The sequence below is a fragment of the Pyricularia grisea genome, assembly GCF_004355905.1.
Source record: "Pyricularia grisea strain NI907 chromosome Unknown Pyricularia_grisea_NI907_Scaffold_7, whole genome shotgun sequence".
Classification (NCBI taxonomy): domain Eukaryota; kingdom Fungi; phylum Ascomycota; class Sordariomycetes; order Magnaporthales; family Pyriculariaceae; genus Pyricularia; species Pyricularia grisea.
In genome coordinates, this window is record NW_022156720.1 from 2,381,691 (window position 1) to 2,398,633 (window position 16,943).

A 16,943-nucleotide genomic window follows, 5' to 3' on the forward strand; every position below is an offset into this window, starting at 1 on the left:
TTCTTGTCTACAGCCAGCTTAAACTCGGGTTGCATGGGTGGATTCACTACGACGCGTAAAGCAAGCATGTGGTACCTGGCTTGCTGGGTAGGTAAGGTACACACACACCTACCTTGCTTCGAGAGACGAGGCCACAAGGCGGCAGCGGTGACGCGGGGTACGTTGGCCGAATCGGAAGTCAACTTTACAATAGCTGACCCACCTCCTTGCAGACACCAGATCCAGTACGGGGCTCGATTTCCAGGTTAGCTTGGTGGGCAAGGTGGGCTGGAGCAAGAAAGCAGAAGCGCGTCGCGGGTGACAGGGATCACCCATCCAGAATGCGACGTGCTCTCCAAATGAGCTGTAGAGTTTGCATCACTTGTTTTTCCTTCCAACCGCCAAAATTCTAGACTGGTGGAGACAGGGATCATCACAACACCTCCCAATCTAACCGCTAAACCACCCTATCCATTTCATTGCAAAAGTTCTGGGCTCAAGGGTCGTCTCTATCCACTTTGTTTGACCAAGCCAAATAACAAAAAAGTGTTACCCCCAAAAGAACGTCAAAGTCTCACGCAAAATGGCTGCTGTAAGTCTCTAGCCAAATGGATGATAACGGCGCGCGCAAACCTGTTGACAAATCGGAATGTGAAACAGCCCGTAATGACGGTCTCCGAGACCAAGGAGCTCCGGGGGCTCAGCCTAATCGCAGCTCACTCCCACATTCGAGGATTAGGTGTCGATGCCGATACTCTGGAGCCGCGAGCTTCATCACAAGGCCTCGTAGGCCAGGCCAAAGCGCGCAAGGCCGCCGCTGTCGTGCTCGAGATGATCAAGCAGGGCAAGATTGCCGGACGCGCCGTCCTTATCGCCGGCCCACCAAGCACGGGCAAGACTGCCATAGCCATGGGAATGGCTCAATCTCTAGGCTCCGACGTACCCTTCACAACACTTGCCTCCTCCGAGATCTTCTCGCTCGAGATGTCCAAGACCGAGGCCCTGACGCAGGCCTTCCGCAAGTCTATCGGAGTACGCATCAAAGAGGAGAGCGAGATAATGGAGGGCGAAGTGGTGGAAATCCAAATCGACAGGAGTGTCACGGGAGGTGCCAAACAGGGGAAACTCACCATCAAAACGACAGACATGGAAGCCATTTATGACATGGGCAGCAAGATGATTGATGCCATGACCAAGGAGCGCGTCATGGCGGGCGACATCATCTCAATTGACAAGTCATCTGGCAAGATCACCAAGCTTGGTCGTTCATACGCCAGGTCACGGGACTACGACGCCATGGGCGTTGATACCAAATTCTTGCAGTGCCCAGATGGTGAACTGCAGAAGCGGAAGGAGGTTGTTCACACGGTCACTCTGCACGAGATTGATGTGATAAACTCGAGGACACAAGGATTCCTCGCGCTGTTCTCGGGCGACACCGGTGAGATCAGGAGTGAGATTCGCGACCAGATCAACACCAAAGTCGCCGAGTGGAAGGAGGAGGGCAAGGCCGAGATTGTACCTGGCGTTCTTTTCATCGATGAGGTGCACATGCTCGACATTGAGTGTTTCTCGTACATCAACCGTGCGCTCGAGGCTGAACTGGCTCCCATTGTGATCATGGCGAGCAACAGGGGCCTGTCACGCATTCGAGGCACCGATTACAGAAGCCCGCATGGCCTGCCCCTCGACTTTCTGGACCGCACACAGATCATTGCAACGCAGCCATACTCGCCGGAGGATATCAACAAGATTCTGGGCATCAGGGCTACAGAGGAGGAGGTTGAGCTAACCCCAGACGCGCTCGCCCTGCTTACCAAGATTGGTCAGGAAGCCGGCTTGAGGTATGCGAGCAACTTGATCACCACGTCACAGCTCATCTGTGCCAAACGCCGGGCGAAGCAGGTCAGCGTTGATGATGTGCAGCGGAGTTTCAAGTTGTTTTACGACCCGGCCAGGAGCATCAAGTTCGTGGGAGAATCGGAGAAGCGACTGATCGGAAACGATGGTGTTGTTGACTTTTCCGTGGCCAATGGACACGGCGAGCAAATGGACACCACGTAGACCGATCTTTGCGTAAGGTAGTTGTGTCGTTTTCACGTTTTGAGATTGGTCTATTGCGAGTGCACGCGCTTTTTTGTGTGTCAAGGGTCAAGGCGTTCCGGAAATGTCAAAAAAGGCAATTTGCAGCTTTAATTTAGAGGGTGCAGATGCGATGACAACAAGCTGCTGTAACATGAATAGATGGTCAATGGTGATAAACACCGATGCGTATACTTTGTCAAGTGATTTGCAGGTGTGCAAGACTTTATCTTCTCGCAGCCCCTACCGGAAAGAAGGCTCCCGAGTGGACAGAAAATATATTATAGTTGACGTCCAAACCCAAATTGAGATCTCAAAGCGGCTTATTCTGTTCGTTCAAATTAAAGTACGTCCTAAGACAGGCGCAAATCTAGTGGCACTATGCAAAGGACGGAGCACGCGTCCACTCATCCTCCCCAACCCTCCTGAATTCGACGCCTTCACCGAAGTAGCCGGCGTCGTGCCATGCCTTCATCATTGCAGTGTCAAAAGGTCCCTGTTTAGCCTCTCCGTCTCTACCATCAGTCCACCTATACTCCCACTGATCCGCGCCGTCAATTGCTATCTTTTCCGTAGCATCTGTTTCCCCGTCTGCCTCAGCAGGCTCAACCCACTCCTCACCCGTTTCGTTGCGGTACTCCCTGACGAGCATCTCTCTTTCTGTCTCATAAATCTCTGGATAGTCCCGACCAAGTAGTCGATCTGCGGCCTCGGTGATGGCATTGATGGCTTCTTTCACGCGTGTCTGGGCCGGGTCCTCGGCCTCCGGCTCCTTGTCTACCTCCATGGCATCCGCGCCGCCGTTTTGTTTTTTGAGCTTCCATTTTGGTATCTTCTTTGTCTTCACGCCAGTTTTCGTCCGTATCCTGCCCAACCTGGCAAGGGCCTCAAGAGGATTCTCCCCCTTTTCTAGATTGAGGATGAGTTTCTTAATCAGGTCCGAGGTCATGATGCTGTCTTCCTCCTTGCGTTGTTGTCTCAACTCGGCCTCGCGTCGCTCATGCGCCTCTGCGGCCTTCTTCATGTCCTTCTTGCGGATGCCATCGAGCCAACGGTCGTGTAGAGCGTCAGCGTCCGCGGCTTTCCGGATAAAATTACCCTCGCTGTCAAAGGCACCTTCTTCCTGCTCGCTCTTCATGTTGAAAGCATCAATCTTTGGTGCGTGCCTCTTCAAGCCACCCGCACCAACCTCCTCATCCACGTCCTCCTCCTGCTTGGAGAGCTCAATGTCTTCTTCATCATCGCTGCTCTCCTCATCGCTGTTGATGTGTATGCGGCCTCCGCTCTTGCTATCCTCCACCTGACCCTGTATGTTGTCGTTGTCCATAAAATGCACCTCCTTGGATTTGCGGCCACTTTTGCTGGCCGCGCTCTTGGAGGGCTTGGGCTTGTCGTCGGCCCCAAACATGTCGTCGTCGTCGTCGTCGTCGGCCGCCTTTGCCGCACCGCCCTTGAGCCTCGAGTCGTAGTTATCGAGCTTGTCCAGGATATTGACGGCGTCATCCTTGGAGTTGGCATCGGCACGGGCGTCAAAGGTCTCGTGGTCAGAATCACTGTCGTAGCCGTCAATGTTGACCGCACCGCGCTTGGTGGCCGTGCCACCCTTGGTACCAATTACGTCGGCGTCAAGAATGTCGTCTTCCTCGCGCTCGTCCGCGACCAAGGCAGACGGGTTGCGCACGTCGAACTTGACCTTCTTGGAGGGAGCTCCGTCGTCATCCAGGTCCTCTTTCTCGCCATGGTGCGATCTGGCAAAGGCCTCGCCGGCGCGCTTTGGTCTTGCAGCTGAAAATCTTGAAGACATTGATGCGCTAATTGTCCTGTCTCAACAGTGCAATATATGTTCGATAGAGGGTTGACCTTGATATATTTTAATCCAGCATGACCGACTGTAGAAAGTGCATGAAGCTGTCGGCGATCTTGGTCAAATCCACACTGTGCTATGAGGTGCTAGGCACAGGGATCAAGGCTCAAGCTTTTGGTACCTTTCGGCCCACAGCGGGGTCTCCGCCTGCCGAACTGTGCAGTTATAGCTGTAGTCTTTCGTCATCCGGTTTGGCTGCCTGCTCCGCCAAAGGAAGCTCCGACAACATCAACCAAACAGTTAAAAATCGACCATCACCAAACGGCGTACGTAGCTCACTTACAGCTACCAACTGCTTCATCCTGCCCGCCCACGTAAGTGATTTAGTCATCAAGCGCGAATCACTTATTTTGATTCTCACTGGTCGAGTTCACCATCCAAGGACGATTTATTGGTCTGGCTCGAGCGGGACTCTCTCTAGGTCTCTTTCATCGACGAAAACTCCAACAAATCGTAATCGGCTGTTTTTTGTCTTCTTCTTCTTATTCTTCTCCGTTCTCATTCTGACGAGGAGTCAGACATCCGGACCTTTTTGGATCCTAACACAAGCTCAAAGTCCGCACGATGTATGCCTCAGCTATGCGCGGTGGCCGTCGGCCCATCGTGCAGCGCTTCGACGAGTATTATCGGTGCTACCCCATGATCATGGTACCAGGAGCTGAGCGACCCGAACTTAACCACGGATCCAAGATCATTCTTCCCCCTTCCGCACTCGAGAAGGTCTCCAAGCTGCATGTGCAGTGGCCTCTACTTATGGAGCTCATTAATGGGGAGAACGACAAGCACACGCACTCGGGTGTCTTGGAGTTCGTCGCCGAGGAGGGCAGGGCCTACCTTCCACAGTGGATGATGCAGACGCTGCAACTCGATGTCGGTGACATGATCCAGATCAAGTCCACGTCGTTGGAGCTGGCCCGGATGGTCAAGCTGCAACCGCAGTCCACCAAGTTCCTCGACATCAGTGACCCTCGTGCCGTGCTTGAGAAGGCATTCCGAAATTTCGCCACCCTCACCAAGGGTGATGTGTTCAGTTTTGAATACAACGACGATGTCTACGAGATGGCGGTCCTCGACGTCAAGCCCGAGACCACCAAGATGGGTGTCAGCATGATCGAGACGGACGTTTCAGTAGACTTCGCTGCCCCTGTTGGCTATGTAGAGCCGGAAAGGCAGGCTAAGGGAAGTGGAACCAGCACCCCACGGAGTACCCGTGGCGGTGGTCTTCCTGCCGGTGGCTTGTTGCACAGCCAGGGCGGCATGGCACAGGCCATCAACTACGATGCTATTGCCCCCGGCTCTGCCAGGTCAGCAGCGACCAACTTCTTGGGAGAGGGCAACAAAATCGGCAAAAAGGGTAGTAAGGATGGCACGCCTGTCAAATCATCGACACCGGTGGCCGGCGTGTCGACCAACGCAAAAACCAGCGGCACAAGTCAGGATCCCATCCCTCGTCGCCGCACCAACGGGCCTTTGCCTCTTCGTTTACCTGCCAACAAGCTTTTCTTCGGCTACGAGATCAAGCCCGTGAAAACTGATGCACAAAAGGAGGAGGAAAAGGAGAGCGCGAAGAGGCCACACTTTGCCGGCCAAGGACAAACGCTACGTGGTGGAGTTGCTAAGCGCAAGGGCGATGAAAATGAGCAGTCCCCGGCGCCGGAAAAGCGGCCGAGCGAGGGAAGAAGACTTGATGGGAAGACCTGATCCGGTGTTGACACAAAGAAATATGACGGGCTCAAGGATGGCCGACTACTTAGACGTTCTGGTTTAGCGGCGTTACGGTGTTAGGCTTTCAATGATAGGCAAATAATCAATATCAATGGTCAATATCTCACGAGATCTGGAGGCCAGCTTCGCTCCCATACTGACGATTTTCTTCTTCATGCTGACCTATCATGGAGATTCGGTACCTTCTCACGGCATATGATATGGTATGGTATGAAGGAGTAGTCAAAGTCCATGTTCACGAACAGACCAATAAATTAACGAAGTGTTAATCTTGCTCCGAGATCCTTGGGCAGGCGTAGTCAATCCATGGCCCCTCGGTAGCTAACTAAATAATTCCCTTATCCGTCTCTGGTAGTCGACATAAAGATGCAAAGCTCAAAACAACGCAGTCTGTAAAAACTGAGGGCATGAAGCCCCCAGTGCCATCCAAGACACAGCTAGAGCATGCTGCAGCAGAGGAATGATAAAACGATAGAAAGAGAAAAAAAAAGACCATTCCCGGATGCAGGCCATCTAAATCCTCCCTTCACCGATGACCTTAACTAACCGAGATGAACTGTCATCATAACTGTCAAAGAACAGGCCTGTAAATCAAAACACCCAGCCGAAAGCAAAGTTTCGGGTCTTTCCCACACTCTCAACTGCCTTGTGTCACAGCAGATACTGGACTATTTCTAAGGAATGCTCTTTGACAAAATCTTGAAATCAGTTCTCTGTTCTTCAGCAGAAGGATGGAGATAATCATGACCAAAGTTGAGCAAAGTGAGCGCATACCGAACACGGAAGGGGGCTTGTTGAACAGACTCGAATTCTTAGGTGGCGCTGTCGCTGTCCTCGCTCCTCTCGCCCTCGAGCTTCTCCTCCTTGTAGGTAGGAGGCTGCGAGACGGAGCGACGCGGGTTTAACCGGCGGGGAAGAGGAGAAGTGGTGCCCTCGTTGTCACCCTCATTGTCCTCGGTATCGTCACCCTCGATGGAGCCTTGAAGATAGGTGTTGGCCACCTCGTCGAAATCTTCTTTCTTGACCGCTGTCTTCTTGGGCGTGGACCTGCCTTTCCTGGCGGGCGAGTCGCCGCTGCCTGAAGCTGAGGCCTTTCTCTTGGAGGGGCTCTTGGTGAGTCCAGCGGGGGCTTTGCCGGCGATGGTGGCGATGGCGATCTCCTGCTTGGATTTGAACTCCTTCAAGATGGTTTTCGACCAGCGGCTCCTAGATTATGATGATGTTTGTTTTTATGTTAAGTAATGTCCCCCAACAAGTCGGATCATTTTGGGGTCTTTCAGTCGGAAAAATACTAACTTGAGCGCCTCACCGCTGAAGTCGTAACCCCAAGCCTTCATGATCTCGATGGTTCTGGGCCAGTCAGGTCTCACGGGACCGGTGCTGGTGCCTGCCCAAGAGGCCAGGATGAGGTCCCGTTCGGCCTCGGCGTTCCAGGCTCGAGGCATGTTGGTTTTGTTGTTGAGAGGGGTCAAGATTTTCAATGATAGGGTATGGTGTTCAGAACAAATGCTTGTTCTACTTGAACAGAGACTAATGAGCTTATGTGAGGAATTTCTTTCTCGGTTTGTGAGTGATGAAAAGGTGAAGTGGGTGGTGAAGTGAGAAGGTGAAAATGAGAAGACGGATCGTCAGGAGGCTCTGTTGGTCGAAATTGCTGGCTGCCCTGGCCGGTTTGAAAACAGCGGCCAAAATTCGGACCTGACTTCTTCTTTGTCTTGAGAAAAAGAAAATCACTGATGGTTGACTTTTTCTTAATCACTCTTCACCAACCCTTCCAGATACTAACCTGGAGCTTAACTGTATGATTCAAGTGTTATGCGGATCAAGCTTGATATTCAGGTGTATATCTGGTGGTGTCTAGTAAGCGGCAGCAGTCATCGCAATCAATTTATCGGCTTGTCAGTACTTGGGCAGGAATCTAATACAAGAAGCCGAGCAATCAATCTTGACAGGTCTGTCAGCCATCTACTTGAGCGGCAAGCTGGTAAAATGCGGGTAAAATTAATATTGTTTGAGAGCTTTGAGAGCCTAAGACTATAGAAGGAGATATTCTCATTCAAGATGATCCTCCCTCCATGTCACTGCTCCATGCTCAGTCCTCCTTTTCCTGCATAAATCTGCTCAATGAAAAGAAAAAAAACAAGTCATAACGCAACAGCTTTGCAATCCCTCCTATGACCTCCAGCGTCGTTGTCCGTTGAATTGTAAATCACGCGAGAAACAAATAATAAGAGAAATTGTAATCGTGAAAGCAGACCAAACAGTGACTCAGCCTAAGATGGCCGTGCGACCCCGTGAGTTCAAGAGTTTCAGTCTCTCAAAGAGCGGCTCCTTGCTCAAACATTGGCAAAGATATTCTCCTCTTCCTGCTCTTTGGTGAACTTGAATGGGTTATCATCGGAAGCCTCCTGGAGTTCCTCCTTCTTGATTTCATCCTGGGAGCTGCTTTCCACTGGTTCCTCGGCCTTCTTTTTGCCCTTGGCACGCGGAGTTTTGGGGGTGGCAGTCTTCTTGGTCACTCCGACTGGCTTGGAGGCGGGGGATGGGGTTCCCGCCTCGGCGGTTGCGAAGCCCAACTTGACTTTGATCTGGCGGAAGCGAGTCTGTTTACGATGTCCCAAAATCAGTCAATATATCGATTTAATGGTGAGTAGTAACTCAAAGTAGGAGATTTAAATCGTACACGAGCGCAACCGGCATTCTTGAGGTTTGCATCTTGGGCCACGGCATCCCAGTCCACATCTGGATTGCTCTTGTTATGCTTCATGACATACATGAAGAAGGCGGCCTCCTGGGGAGTGGGCGCAGGGGGTTCCTTCTTGGGGGTCTCCGGAGCCATGCTTGATGAGTTTTTTTCCCTGTTCTGTTATTTTAAGTCCGTGTTAGGTTTCCTTTTTGGGTGATGTTTGTGATGATGCAGTGGTGGGATGAAATAGTGCTGAAGGCAAAGTGAGAGTTGAGAGGAGGCAGAGGGGAGGTGGTGATTTGGGTGTAAATTTGGGCAATGCACAAGGATCCAACTAACGCCAATGGTTTCGACGATAGAAGATGCTAGCTTTGGGATGGATATTCTGCACACTTCAAAAAGAAGAAAAGTAAACAAAAGAATAATTTGGTGCTGTTTGTTGGTTGCTGGTTGCGAAGCACAATCAAATGGTTGATGGTAGAACCCGTTGGTTGTTCAGGTTCACACCGAGGGTTGTTTGCTTGTTGATAAAATTAGCTGGCATCCATGCCTGCCTAAAGGGGAAACGGCGAGAATCGTATTTTAAGACCTTTACAACTATCAGATGACGAAATATAAGGGAGAATACCATATTCTAACGAGACACAAATATCAGGAGGCCTTACGGCAGGGAAACGATACGATATAACGAAATCACAACAACCTACCTATCCTATATATGTATGAGTGGACACAACTAACCATCGATTCGCCTTTTATGAGTTTTTGTATCTCTCCATTGTTGATGTTGGATTTGTTGTTGGGCAGAAGAGAAAGGGTTGATGAAGCCAAGAAAAAGCCTTTGAGATTAGAGACGTCTTATCCATCATTCATCGCACAGTTAGTGCGTGGTAGCAGTCTGAATATATTGATACATGTCTTTTTTATGCAGTAATATCAGTTCTCGTAAAGTCCCCCAAACGCCAGGAACACCTAAATCTAAACCCAACATGAACGTCAAAACCATACCCAAGAAAAGAGAGGTGCATGAGCATGTGATACACATGGCACCAACAAAACCAGAGAAGAGAAGCCCAGACGAGAAGAGAATAGTTCTAAGCCAGGGGCGCCCTAACTTTGATAGGGTAGCAAATTAATGTGCAGCATAAGGTATCCAAACGAGACCTGGAAAATTAGCCAGCTCAACCTGACTTTTGACCCTCCTGAGCGTCAGATTGTGTGGTATTGGGAGTCTTCCCATCCCTCTCCAGTCGATCCAGTCTGCACCATGTGAGAGTCGATCATGGCAGAAGAAGCTTGTTCGCCAAAGTTGGGTGGCATCCCAAAGTTGAGGTAGGTAGGGCTATTGTGCCAGGATTGCTGTTCGCGATCAGGGCTGCACCGTGTATCCGGAGCAGGAGAAAAGTCGAAAGCCTCAGCATTGAGGAACTCGCTCACAGGGCTGCCCATCAAGTCGCTGCTGGGAGTCATGAGCCTGTTGTGAAACCTGACTTGGCTGTCGGGATATACGACGCATGTCGTCGGTGTAGGCAAGGGGGCGAATGAAGGAGATTCGAGTTTGACGTTGGTGAACGGCGAAGCTGTGTAGTTTGTGTCGCATTTATGGGCATCTTCAAGTGTAGGATCTTGGCTGGTTGGTTGCTTTCCTTTTACGGCTGCAACTTTGTCCTTTTTGGGTTTGGTCACTCGGGCAGTGTTATCAGCTGATTTGTGTAGTTTGGCCTCAGGATCCATCGATGCCTTGAAACGGCTGTATCGCATTCTTGCGGCATGGCCGTTGGTGATGGGCTGAAGGAGAACGGGGTCTGCAGCGACTTTGTTCCAATCAATCTGATCAAAGGTTAGTATAAATTGTTGTAGCGTAGTTTGTGGATTCCGGGCCATACTCACATCCTTCAGATTTTTCTGTTTTAACATGGCGAAAAGGAGCCGGCACATTGCCTTGTCGTTTGTGGTAGCCATGATAGACAAAGTGTATTCTCCCAGCAGACGAAAATATTAACCAAAGAAAAAGAGTGAATCGATGCAAAAATCAAGCTGCTGTTTGATTACAATGAAATGTGCAAGTAGCGACTGGTCAGGGACATTAGAAAACCAGGGCTAGGTATGCAAGGCGAGGCAAGCAAAAGTTCCAAAAGCGAGAGGGCCCGAAAGCCAGTTGGGCAGTGTCGAGGTGGGATCGAGGCAATATATGCCAAATCTCTCCCGGCGCCCTGCTCAGGTACCTGGTTAGGTAGGTAGGTAGGTACCTGTTTGAGCGTGGATTGGTCACACTGTGCTTGTGCTGGTAGCAAGTAGATTCCGGGGTTGATCAAGGCAAGGGCAAGGAAGCTTGCGTAGCTATCAGGATAAACGAACAAAAAGAGGATGGACGATCGCCGGAAAAAACCAAGGGAGACTTGTCTGAGTATGTATGTATGTATGTATGCATGTAGCCATTGCTCTCGAGAAGCAAGACCAGCAAACATCTACCAATGCATCACATTCGGAATGAAGCAATCAGGATGTCCACTTGGGCCGCATGGCTTACAGTGAGATATTGGTATCTTGTACTTTACTTGCGCAGACAAGCGCAATACTGCGACTGAAAAAAAAAAAGGCCGTCTGTCGCCCGTAAAGAGTGGGCGTTGCCTGGGCAGCGGGAGGGGGGTGATGGCGTACATGCTTGTGCCTGGAAGCGGCTGCGTCACACCCATCCCACATCGCACGTCGCATGAGACTCGACTACGGTAGACTCATCTCCTCTGTACAGTAGCACCAGGAATTAGTACTGCTGCAGGTCTAGAAAGTAAGTATAAGTGGGAGAAAGGCATTAATGGTGGGCGAGGTGGGGTGTAAAGGTGGCGACGCGGTAACTCGCGTAAAGTGCCTGCATCAAAGATTCTGGGCCGGCGTCTTTCTTCTGTGCATGATCCCTGTCGCCAAACCCAGCTACCCCTCTCAGGTTTGCTTTTGCTCATACTCACCCCCCTGCCTTGGCTGCCTCTTTATCGCCAGTTGGACAAAACACCCGCTGACGTGACGCCCTTTTCGCCATTCCATTCCATTGCGCTCATCTGGTTTGCCTAATGACCGCCTTGACGCAAGGGTTGGTCTTTTTGGTTCAGCAAGGCGCGGTTCAACCGAACGGCGCAAACTCGTTCTGCTTTCATTGTCCAATCGTTGCATTGTGAGGCTTGAGGTGTTAAAGTGTGTGGGTGGTCGGGCAATCCTTAGCTCGAAACATCTGTGACTCATACATATTTAGTCAATACCACCGCCAAGCGCTACGGAAAGGAGGGAGACCGGAAAATGTTGGGAAATTGAGGGGGCTGGGATTTTTTTGCTACGCAGCGCGCCCGGGAACATTGCCGGCAGTCCCGGACGCGACACCAAATGATACGATATTCGCACGCTGTCACGTGCATCAGCCCCCTTTTAAGTGGATTTTGGGTTTCGCCTATGGTTGGTGCTAGACCAATTTAGGAAGTGAGCGGACAAAAAGGCCCAGGAGTCCTTGTCATAAGAAAAGATAGTAATGCGACAGCTGGTGAACATAACTTGGACGGACAAAAAAGGCAGAGACGTTCATGTCCATTCGAGACAAGATGGATGTTATTCACAAGGACTTTAGTTTTACTCCCTAAAGAGTGCAGAAAGATTAGAACTTGTGGCGCCATCGTTTTGTCGCCTTTTTTTTTTTTTGCCTGCAATCTCACTCACGGTCGATGCATGTGAGCCAAGATCAGATTGAGACTTGAGTTATTGTGACGGGAAGGCGCTCGAGGACTTCTGTTGCCCCACTTCTTCCATCTCGCAACTGGACTTAATTGACATGAGGTGCATGACCTTGTGTAACGCGTAGGGGAGGGCGGGACTTGAGAACAAGCTTGCCTTTTTTACCACTCATAGATTCCCACAGCTGAATTGGCCATATTCGGGCCAGAAAAATTTTATTCGGTTCTTTTTAGGTTTAGATGCGAGGAATCACGGATGCCAAGGAGATAACGGGGGCCAAATGCCATCTTTGAGATCAAAGGTATACCGGTAATTAGGTGATTCTCGTAGGTGCTGGTACTAACAATCTACAGTCTACAGGTAAAACGCGATATCACGTGTGTCACCAGGCCGCGCACGGGCCTTAGGTGGAATCGAATTGCTGCTACTACCTGTCGAACCAATATGGTCCCTGTAAAGTCCTCTCCCCGCCCAAAATCACGTCCAAACCCACTCGACTTGCTACTCAAGGTACCTGCTCTTCTAACATCCGTCCGTCTCTTCATCTCCTAGCCAGGTCCTAGGCGAGCAAGCAATCAAGCAAGCGACGAATCCAGGCCCTTCCTTTAGTGCTCGGAAAAGATGAACCACAAGAATTGGAGCGATCGTGCAGATCGGGATTTATTCTTTACGATTTTGTCAGTAAAGCAAATCGGAGTGATAAGTGTACGCTAGCTTCTACTTGTTCTTCTTGCAGCCCTAGAACTAATTAAGATCTCATTGATCAAAGGGGGCGGAATGGCAAACAATCGGCAGCCACATGCGCACGCTAGGTTATGGCTTCACCAATGAAGGATGTCGGTGAGTTTTTGATTTGTTCATTTATTTATATGGCGCAAATGTGTGTCGAAATTTTGATTGCGTCCTGCAGTCGTTTATCATTCTTTTTTATCCCATTGTCTTTCAAAGCTCATCCGATGCCCGGAATTGCTCAAAACTAGCATAGTGTGAGAAAACATCAACGCGGCCTTTTGGTGGTTTAATTGTCCTGATGGGAAACACACTCTGCTTTTATCATTATCTAATATTGTATATACCTACCTGTTCATTTACTACTATAAATGTTTTTTTGTGTCACCGATTTGTCTTCAGATACCACTTACTGCTACTGTTGTTGCGGCCTAAAAGATGCAACCTCCTCCTTAGTCAAAACATGCTACTCGTCACTTTCTGTTTTGAAACTTTACTCAAGGGAAAGGCAACCATATTGACTGACCAAATTTCTACCTAGTCAACATTTCCAAGGCCTACGGCGTGCCCAGAACAAAGCCGAGGCCAATGATACTGTCGAAAGTAGTCCCAGGAGAACCGATCCGACATTGAACCCCATTACACGCAGGCCCGGACCCGGACGTGGACGTCCGCGAAGGCTGCCGGGAAAAGGAGAAATACCCACTGATGGAGAGGCTCCCGTAACACCGACAACTCCAGTGCCTGCGCAAGACCAGCAAGACATGAAGTATCACGTGCAACCACCAGCAGAACCTCAGTTTCAAGTGCAAATAGGGGATACACATCTTCAAAACACTTCTCTTCGCCATACCCATCAACAACACAACTTACACCAGCACGAGCAATCGCAGCATTATAATCAACAGCAAGAACAACAACAGCAACAGCAACAACAACACCACCAATCACAGTCACAACCACAGCCCATGGCAATGATGGTTCCTTTGCATGCAGACGGCATTGATTTTGGCCCCCATGATCCCCACGATGACGACGACGACCACGCCGGGCATGATATAAAACGACAACGACAGGAATCCCCCACTGACGCGTCTCTGGAGGACGAGGCAGTACTCCATGCTCTGGCTGCCGCCAACGGGACTGGAGCTGTTGATAGTTATTCTGATGAGTATGTTATTTGTCACGTCAACGATCTTTGCAATTCAAGTTATGCATAACTAACAGGAAGCACTATTGGGGGTTTCAGCTTTGGGTACGGTGAGGCGTGAGGATTGGTTTTCTGGCAAGGCACTAATCGTTGGGGCTGGTATTTTATATGACGGGAGTTATGGGAGCAAAAGGGCACAGGGATTAGCGTGAAATGGATATGAATACACGGTGTACTAGGTATGAAAGCGATATTTGGCCGTTGTTTGCTTCTCGTTTAATGCCACTAAAGAAGCTTTGAAAGGCAACCGGTTGTTGGTCAGTTTGCTTCGGCTTGTCCTCCATAAAATTCAACGAATCTGATGGGATCAACTTTCGTTCATACCACTACCACCACCAAATCACTTCCTCGAAGGTACACAACACCCAACAACTTTCCTCTTAACCTGTTTTCACCAATTTTACCAGACCAGCAACAAAATAACCGCCCTCTTTTCAAGAAAAAAATGCCTATGAAATGGGATGATGGCGCTGTCGCCATGTTGTGCGGCACGATTGTTGCAATCCTGGGCACTGATGGCATCACTCAGGAGCAAAAGGATGCAATCGTGGAGAGGATGAATTCCGCTGGCTACGAAGTTGCCTGGAACGGTATTAGGTGCGTTTAACTTTTTCTTTTATTTGGTTACCTCTTTTGACAAAGAAACATGTTCTGCTGAGTACCGTTTTCTTAACTTGACCATCCTCTCACTTTGCTCTATCCCACTCAACCTATCCACCATCAATCATAAACAACATCTTCTATTTCACAAAAAAAAAAAAAAAAAAAAAAAAAAAAAAAGAATCATCCATCCGTACAAAATGCCCAGATTCGAAGATATCAAGGGGGATCTTTTCGAAGCCATCTGGCGCGTTAGTGCTCCGACGTTCGGGCCAGAGCAGCAGACGGCGGTGATCGCCCAGCTCAAGGCCAAAGGCATCGAGATGACCTGGGACGCTGTGCGGTAAGACAAGCCACGTCCCGTTTTGCCGTTTGCTCTTCTTTCCTCTGGTTCAACCTTACTATTCCTAAATTATCAGCACACGCACCTTCACCACAACCACCTCCATGCCAAGTACACCATTTTATTTATTTTCATCCTGATACGCCCAGCATGCCGCAGAACTGGAGTGCGCCCGGTCTGCACGAGGACCTCATTACTGTGCTGCTTAAGCAAGATATAGTTTCCACTGAAAATTGGAAGGCTGTGCTTGCCGGTATGCATGAGGCTCAGTATCAGTTCACTTGGAGAGGATTTGAGTAAGAACCCTGCCTGCCTGCCTGCCTTTATAACACCTCTTCCAGTCACGCATGTTATTTTTTTCCTCCCTCTTTCTCTCTTGTCTCCCTCTCTTTGGTTTTTATCCTCTACCATCCACTTTTACTCTCACCTTCACTCAACTTCATCTCCAACTTGACCATCATTTTATACCAACACCAAAATATCACATCAAACCAAACATCAGCAATGGCTACCAATTCTGCCGGTAGGACTATTTGGGATGATAGAGCCCGATCTGTTCTTCTTCAAGCCGTTATGGATGTTGCACCACCGTCTGCGGACCAGTGGGAGTCCATTTTGGAGAAAGTTCAAGAGAGTGGTTACATTTACACTCAAAAGGCTGCATTGTATGCCTATTCCTGTTTTTATTCTGTTTTTATTTTTTTTGTTTATGACTTTTTTTTCATTCCTGATTTCTATCTTTCATCGCTCCCTTACTTACTCCGACAACAATACACACTCTATCTCACATTCACCTCAACATCATCATCTGAAGTCCATAATATCTCTCAAGCATCATCATCTACTTTTCTCTACCCAAAACACTGTTCAAGATGTCTGGAGGTCGTGTCAGCCATCGCTGGGACGACAAGTCCGACCGTGACCTGCTTATTGCAGTTGTGACCGAGTTGACCTTGACCCCAACTTCCGAACAAATGAAAAACATCGTCCAGAGATGTCACGAAGCTGGATACACCTTTACCATCTCAGCTGCAACGTACCAAAATTTGCTCTTTATTTTTATTCTACTTTTTTCTTTTCAAACTTGCCTTGGTTTTGCTAACTTGCCAAAACCCACTAGGCAACACCTGCAGAAGCTCAAGAAGAAGGACCCCAACGGTCCTGGAGCAGCGACACCCTCGACCCCCAAGGGCAAAAAGACCACCGCTTCCGCCGCTAGCTCCGCTACCAAGTCGACTTCGAAGCGAGGTCGCCAGTCCTCAAAGGTCTTCACGGACATGGACAATGACGAGGATGACGACTTCAACAACGGCTCTTTGGCCAAGAAGCCCAAGACGGAGCAGAAAGCAGAGACCGACTCGAAGATTGACCAGGTCAAAGCCGAGTAAGTTTTTTTTCTTTTTTTTCTTTTTTTCTGCCTTTTCGCGATACTGTAAAATAAGAAAAACCAAAGCTGATATATCTGGGACTCTGACTAGGCACGTCGAGGAGGAGGATGCCATCTAGAAATGGGCTTTTGAGGGCATTCGTCGGCTGGGACATACATCAAAGATGGGATCAATCTTGCTCTCGTGGCAGAAAGATATATCCCAACGGAAGCTCTCATGGTCTCCTTTTACTCTCATTTTTCATTTTCGTCGCCTACGGTATTTCAAGGCATTGTTCATAACTGAAAGGCGTTTATTTCGGCCATGATGAAAAAGAGCACATGGCATTTTGATTGTTATCAGGCAAGGGGAAAGTATCAGATCAACAAGTTAGTTGATGGGAGACGGGGCAAAACGAACCGCTGTTATGGTGACAACGGACCTGAAAACCAGTTTATTACGAGTACCTAGCTTTGAACAACACGAGCATTTATCTCGCGGAATTTTTTAAAAACTTGAAAAAAAGTGGTTAAGTTGTCGGTGAAGTCATTGATTGACCAAAGCATATGGCTATAACTGCATGTAGGCGCCATCGATATTTGCAAATAGTGGCGTTGACAAGTCTCCGGGGCTGAGATTGA

At 49.3% G+C, this 16,943-nt stretch overlaps 8 protein-coding genes across 8 annotated transcripts; 4 read left to right on the plus strand and 4 right to left on the minus strand.

Moving 5' to 3' along the window:
* Positions 1-332: 332 nt before the first annotated feature.
* PgNI_09719 (uncharacterized protein) lies at positions 333-2,043 on the plus strand (the record flags this gene model as incomplete). The annotated part of the gene is made up of 2 exons (XM_031129701.1): positions 333-571; positions 640-2,043. The coding sequence occupies exons 1-2, from the start codon at positions 563-565 to the stop codon at positions 2,041-2,043; spliced, it is 1,413 nt and encodes a 470-aa protein (XP_030978307.1). The 5' UTR covers positions 333-562.
* A 397-nt stretch (positions 2,044-2,440) lies between these two features.
* On the minus strand, positions 2,441-3,865 carry PgNI_09720 (uncharacterized protein; the record flags this gene model as incomplete). The annotated part of the gene is made up of 1 exon (XM_031129702.1): positions 2,441-3,865. One exon carries the CDS (start codon positions 3,863-3,865, stop codon positions 2,441-2,443), a length of 1,425 nt encoding a protein of 474 aa, XP_030977695.1.
* Positions 3,866-4,489: 624 nt separating this feature from the next.
* PgNI_09721 (uncharacterized protein) lies at positions 4,490-5,626 on the plus strand (the record flags this gene model as incomplete). Its single annotated transcript, XM_031129703.1, has 1 exon — positions 4,490-5,626. The coding sequence occupies one exon, from the start codon at positions 4,490-4,492 to the stop codon at positions 5,624-5,626; it is 1,137 nt and encodes a 378-aa protein (XP_030977815.1).
* Positions 5,627-6,462: 836 nt separating this feature from the next.
* PgNI_09722 (uncharacterized protein) lies at positions 6,463-7,095 on the minus strand (the record flags this gene model as incomplete). Its single annotated transcript, XM_031129704.1, has 2 exons — positions 6,463-6,856; positions 6,947-7,095. The coding sequence occupies 2 exons, from the start codon at positions 7,093-7,095 to the stop codon at positions 6,463-6,465; spliced, it is 543 nt and encodes a 180-aa protein (XP_030977699.1).
* An 891-nt stretch (positions 7,096-7,986) lies between these two features.
* On the minus strand, positions 7,987-8,489 carry PgNI_09723 (uncharacterized protein; the record flags this gene model as incomplete). Its single annotated transcript, XM_031129705.1, has 2 exons — positions 7,987-8,253; positions 8,334-8,489. 2 exons carry the CDS (start codon positions 8,487-8,489, stop codon positions 7,987-7,989), a joined length of 423 nt encoding a protein of 140 aa, XP_030977816.1.
* Positions 8,490-9,040: 551 nt separating this feature from the next.
* Positions 9,041-12,046, minus strand: PgNI_09724 (uncharacterized protein). Its single transcript, XM_031129706.1, has 3 exons — positions 11,303-12,046; positions 10,227-11,080; positions 9,041-10,166 (listed from the first exon to the last, which is right to left on the minus strand). The coding sequence occupies exons 2-3, from the start codon at positions 10,296-10,298 to the stop codon at positions 9,546-9,548; spliced, it is 693 nt and encodes a 230-aa protein (XP_030977690.1). The 5' UTR covers positions 10,299-11,080; positions 11,303-12,046; the 3' UTR covers positions 9,041-9,545.
* Positions 11,999-14,413, plus strand: PgNI_09725 (uncharacterized protein). Its single transcript, XM_031129707.1, has 6 exons — positions 11,999-12,354; positions 12,407-12,506; positions 12,590-12,758; positions 12,823-12,893; positions 13,324-13,953; positions 14,032-14,413. Exons 3-6 carry the CDS (start codon positions 12,675-12,677, stop codon positions 14,051-14,053), a joined length of 807 nt encoding a protein of 268 aa, XP_030977689.1. The 5' UTR covers positions 11,999-12,354; positions 12,407-12,506; positions 12,590-12,674; the 3' UTR covers positions 14,054-14,413.
* Positions 14,414-14,437: 24 nt separating this feature from the next.
* PgNI_09726 (uncharacterized protein) lies at positions 14,438-16,766 on the plus strand (the record flags this gene model as incomplete). Its single annotated transcript, XM_031129708.1, has 7 exons — positions 14,438-14,589; positions 14,774-14,935; positions 15,103-15,231; positions 15,277-15,600; positions 15,768-15,971; positions 16,056-16,319; positions 16,414-16,766. 7 exons carry the CDS (start codon positions 14,438-14,440, stop codon positions 16,439-16,441), a joined length of 1,263 nt encoding a protein of 420 aa, XP_030977693.1. The 3' UTR covers positions 16,442-16,766.
* Positions 16,767-16,943: the final 177 nt, after the last annotated feature.

Bases quoted from the DNA above. Each gene is read 5' to 3' on its own strand.
- PgNI_09724 (XM_031129706.1), bottom strand. From the start codon at position 10,298: ATGGCTACCACAAACGACAAGGCAATGTGCCGGCTCCTTTTCGCCATG. The intron at 10,167-10,226 runs GTGAGTATGGCC...ACCTTTGATCAG, and splicing joins AACAGAAAAATCTGAAGGAT to ATTGATTGGAACAAAGTCGC.
- PgNI_09725 (XM_031129707.1), top strand. From the start codon at position 12,675: ATGAACCACAAGAATTGGAGCGATCGTGCAGATCGGGATTTATTCTTT. The intron at 12,894-13,323 runs GTGAGTTTTTGA...ATTTCTACCTAG, and splicing joins TTCACCAATGAAGGATGTCG to TCAACATTTCCAAGGCCTAC. The intron at 13,954-14,031 runs GTATGTTATTTG...TGGGGGTTTCAG, and splicing joins GTTGATAGTTATTCTGATGA to CTTTGGGTACGGTGAGGCGT.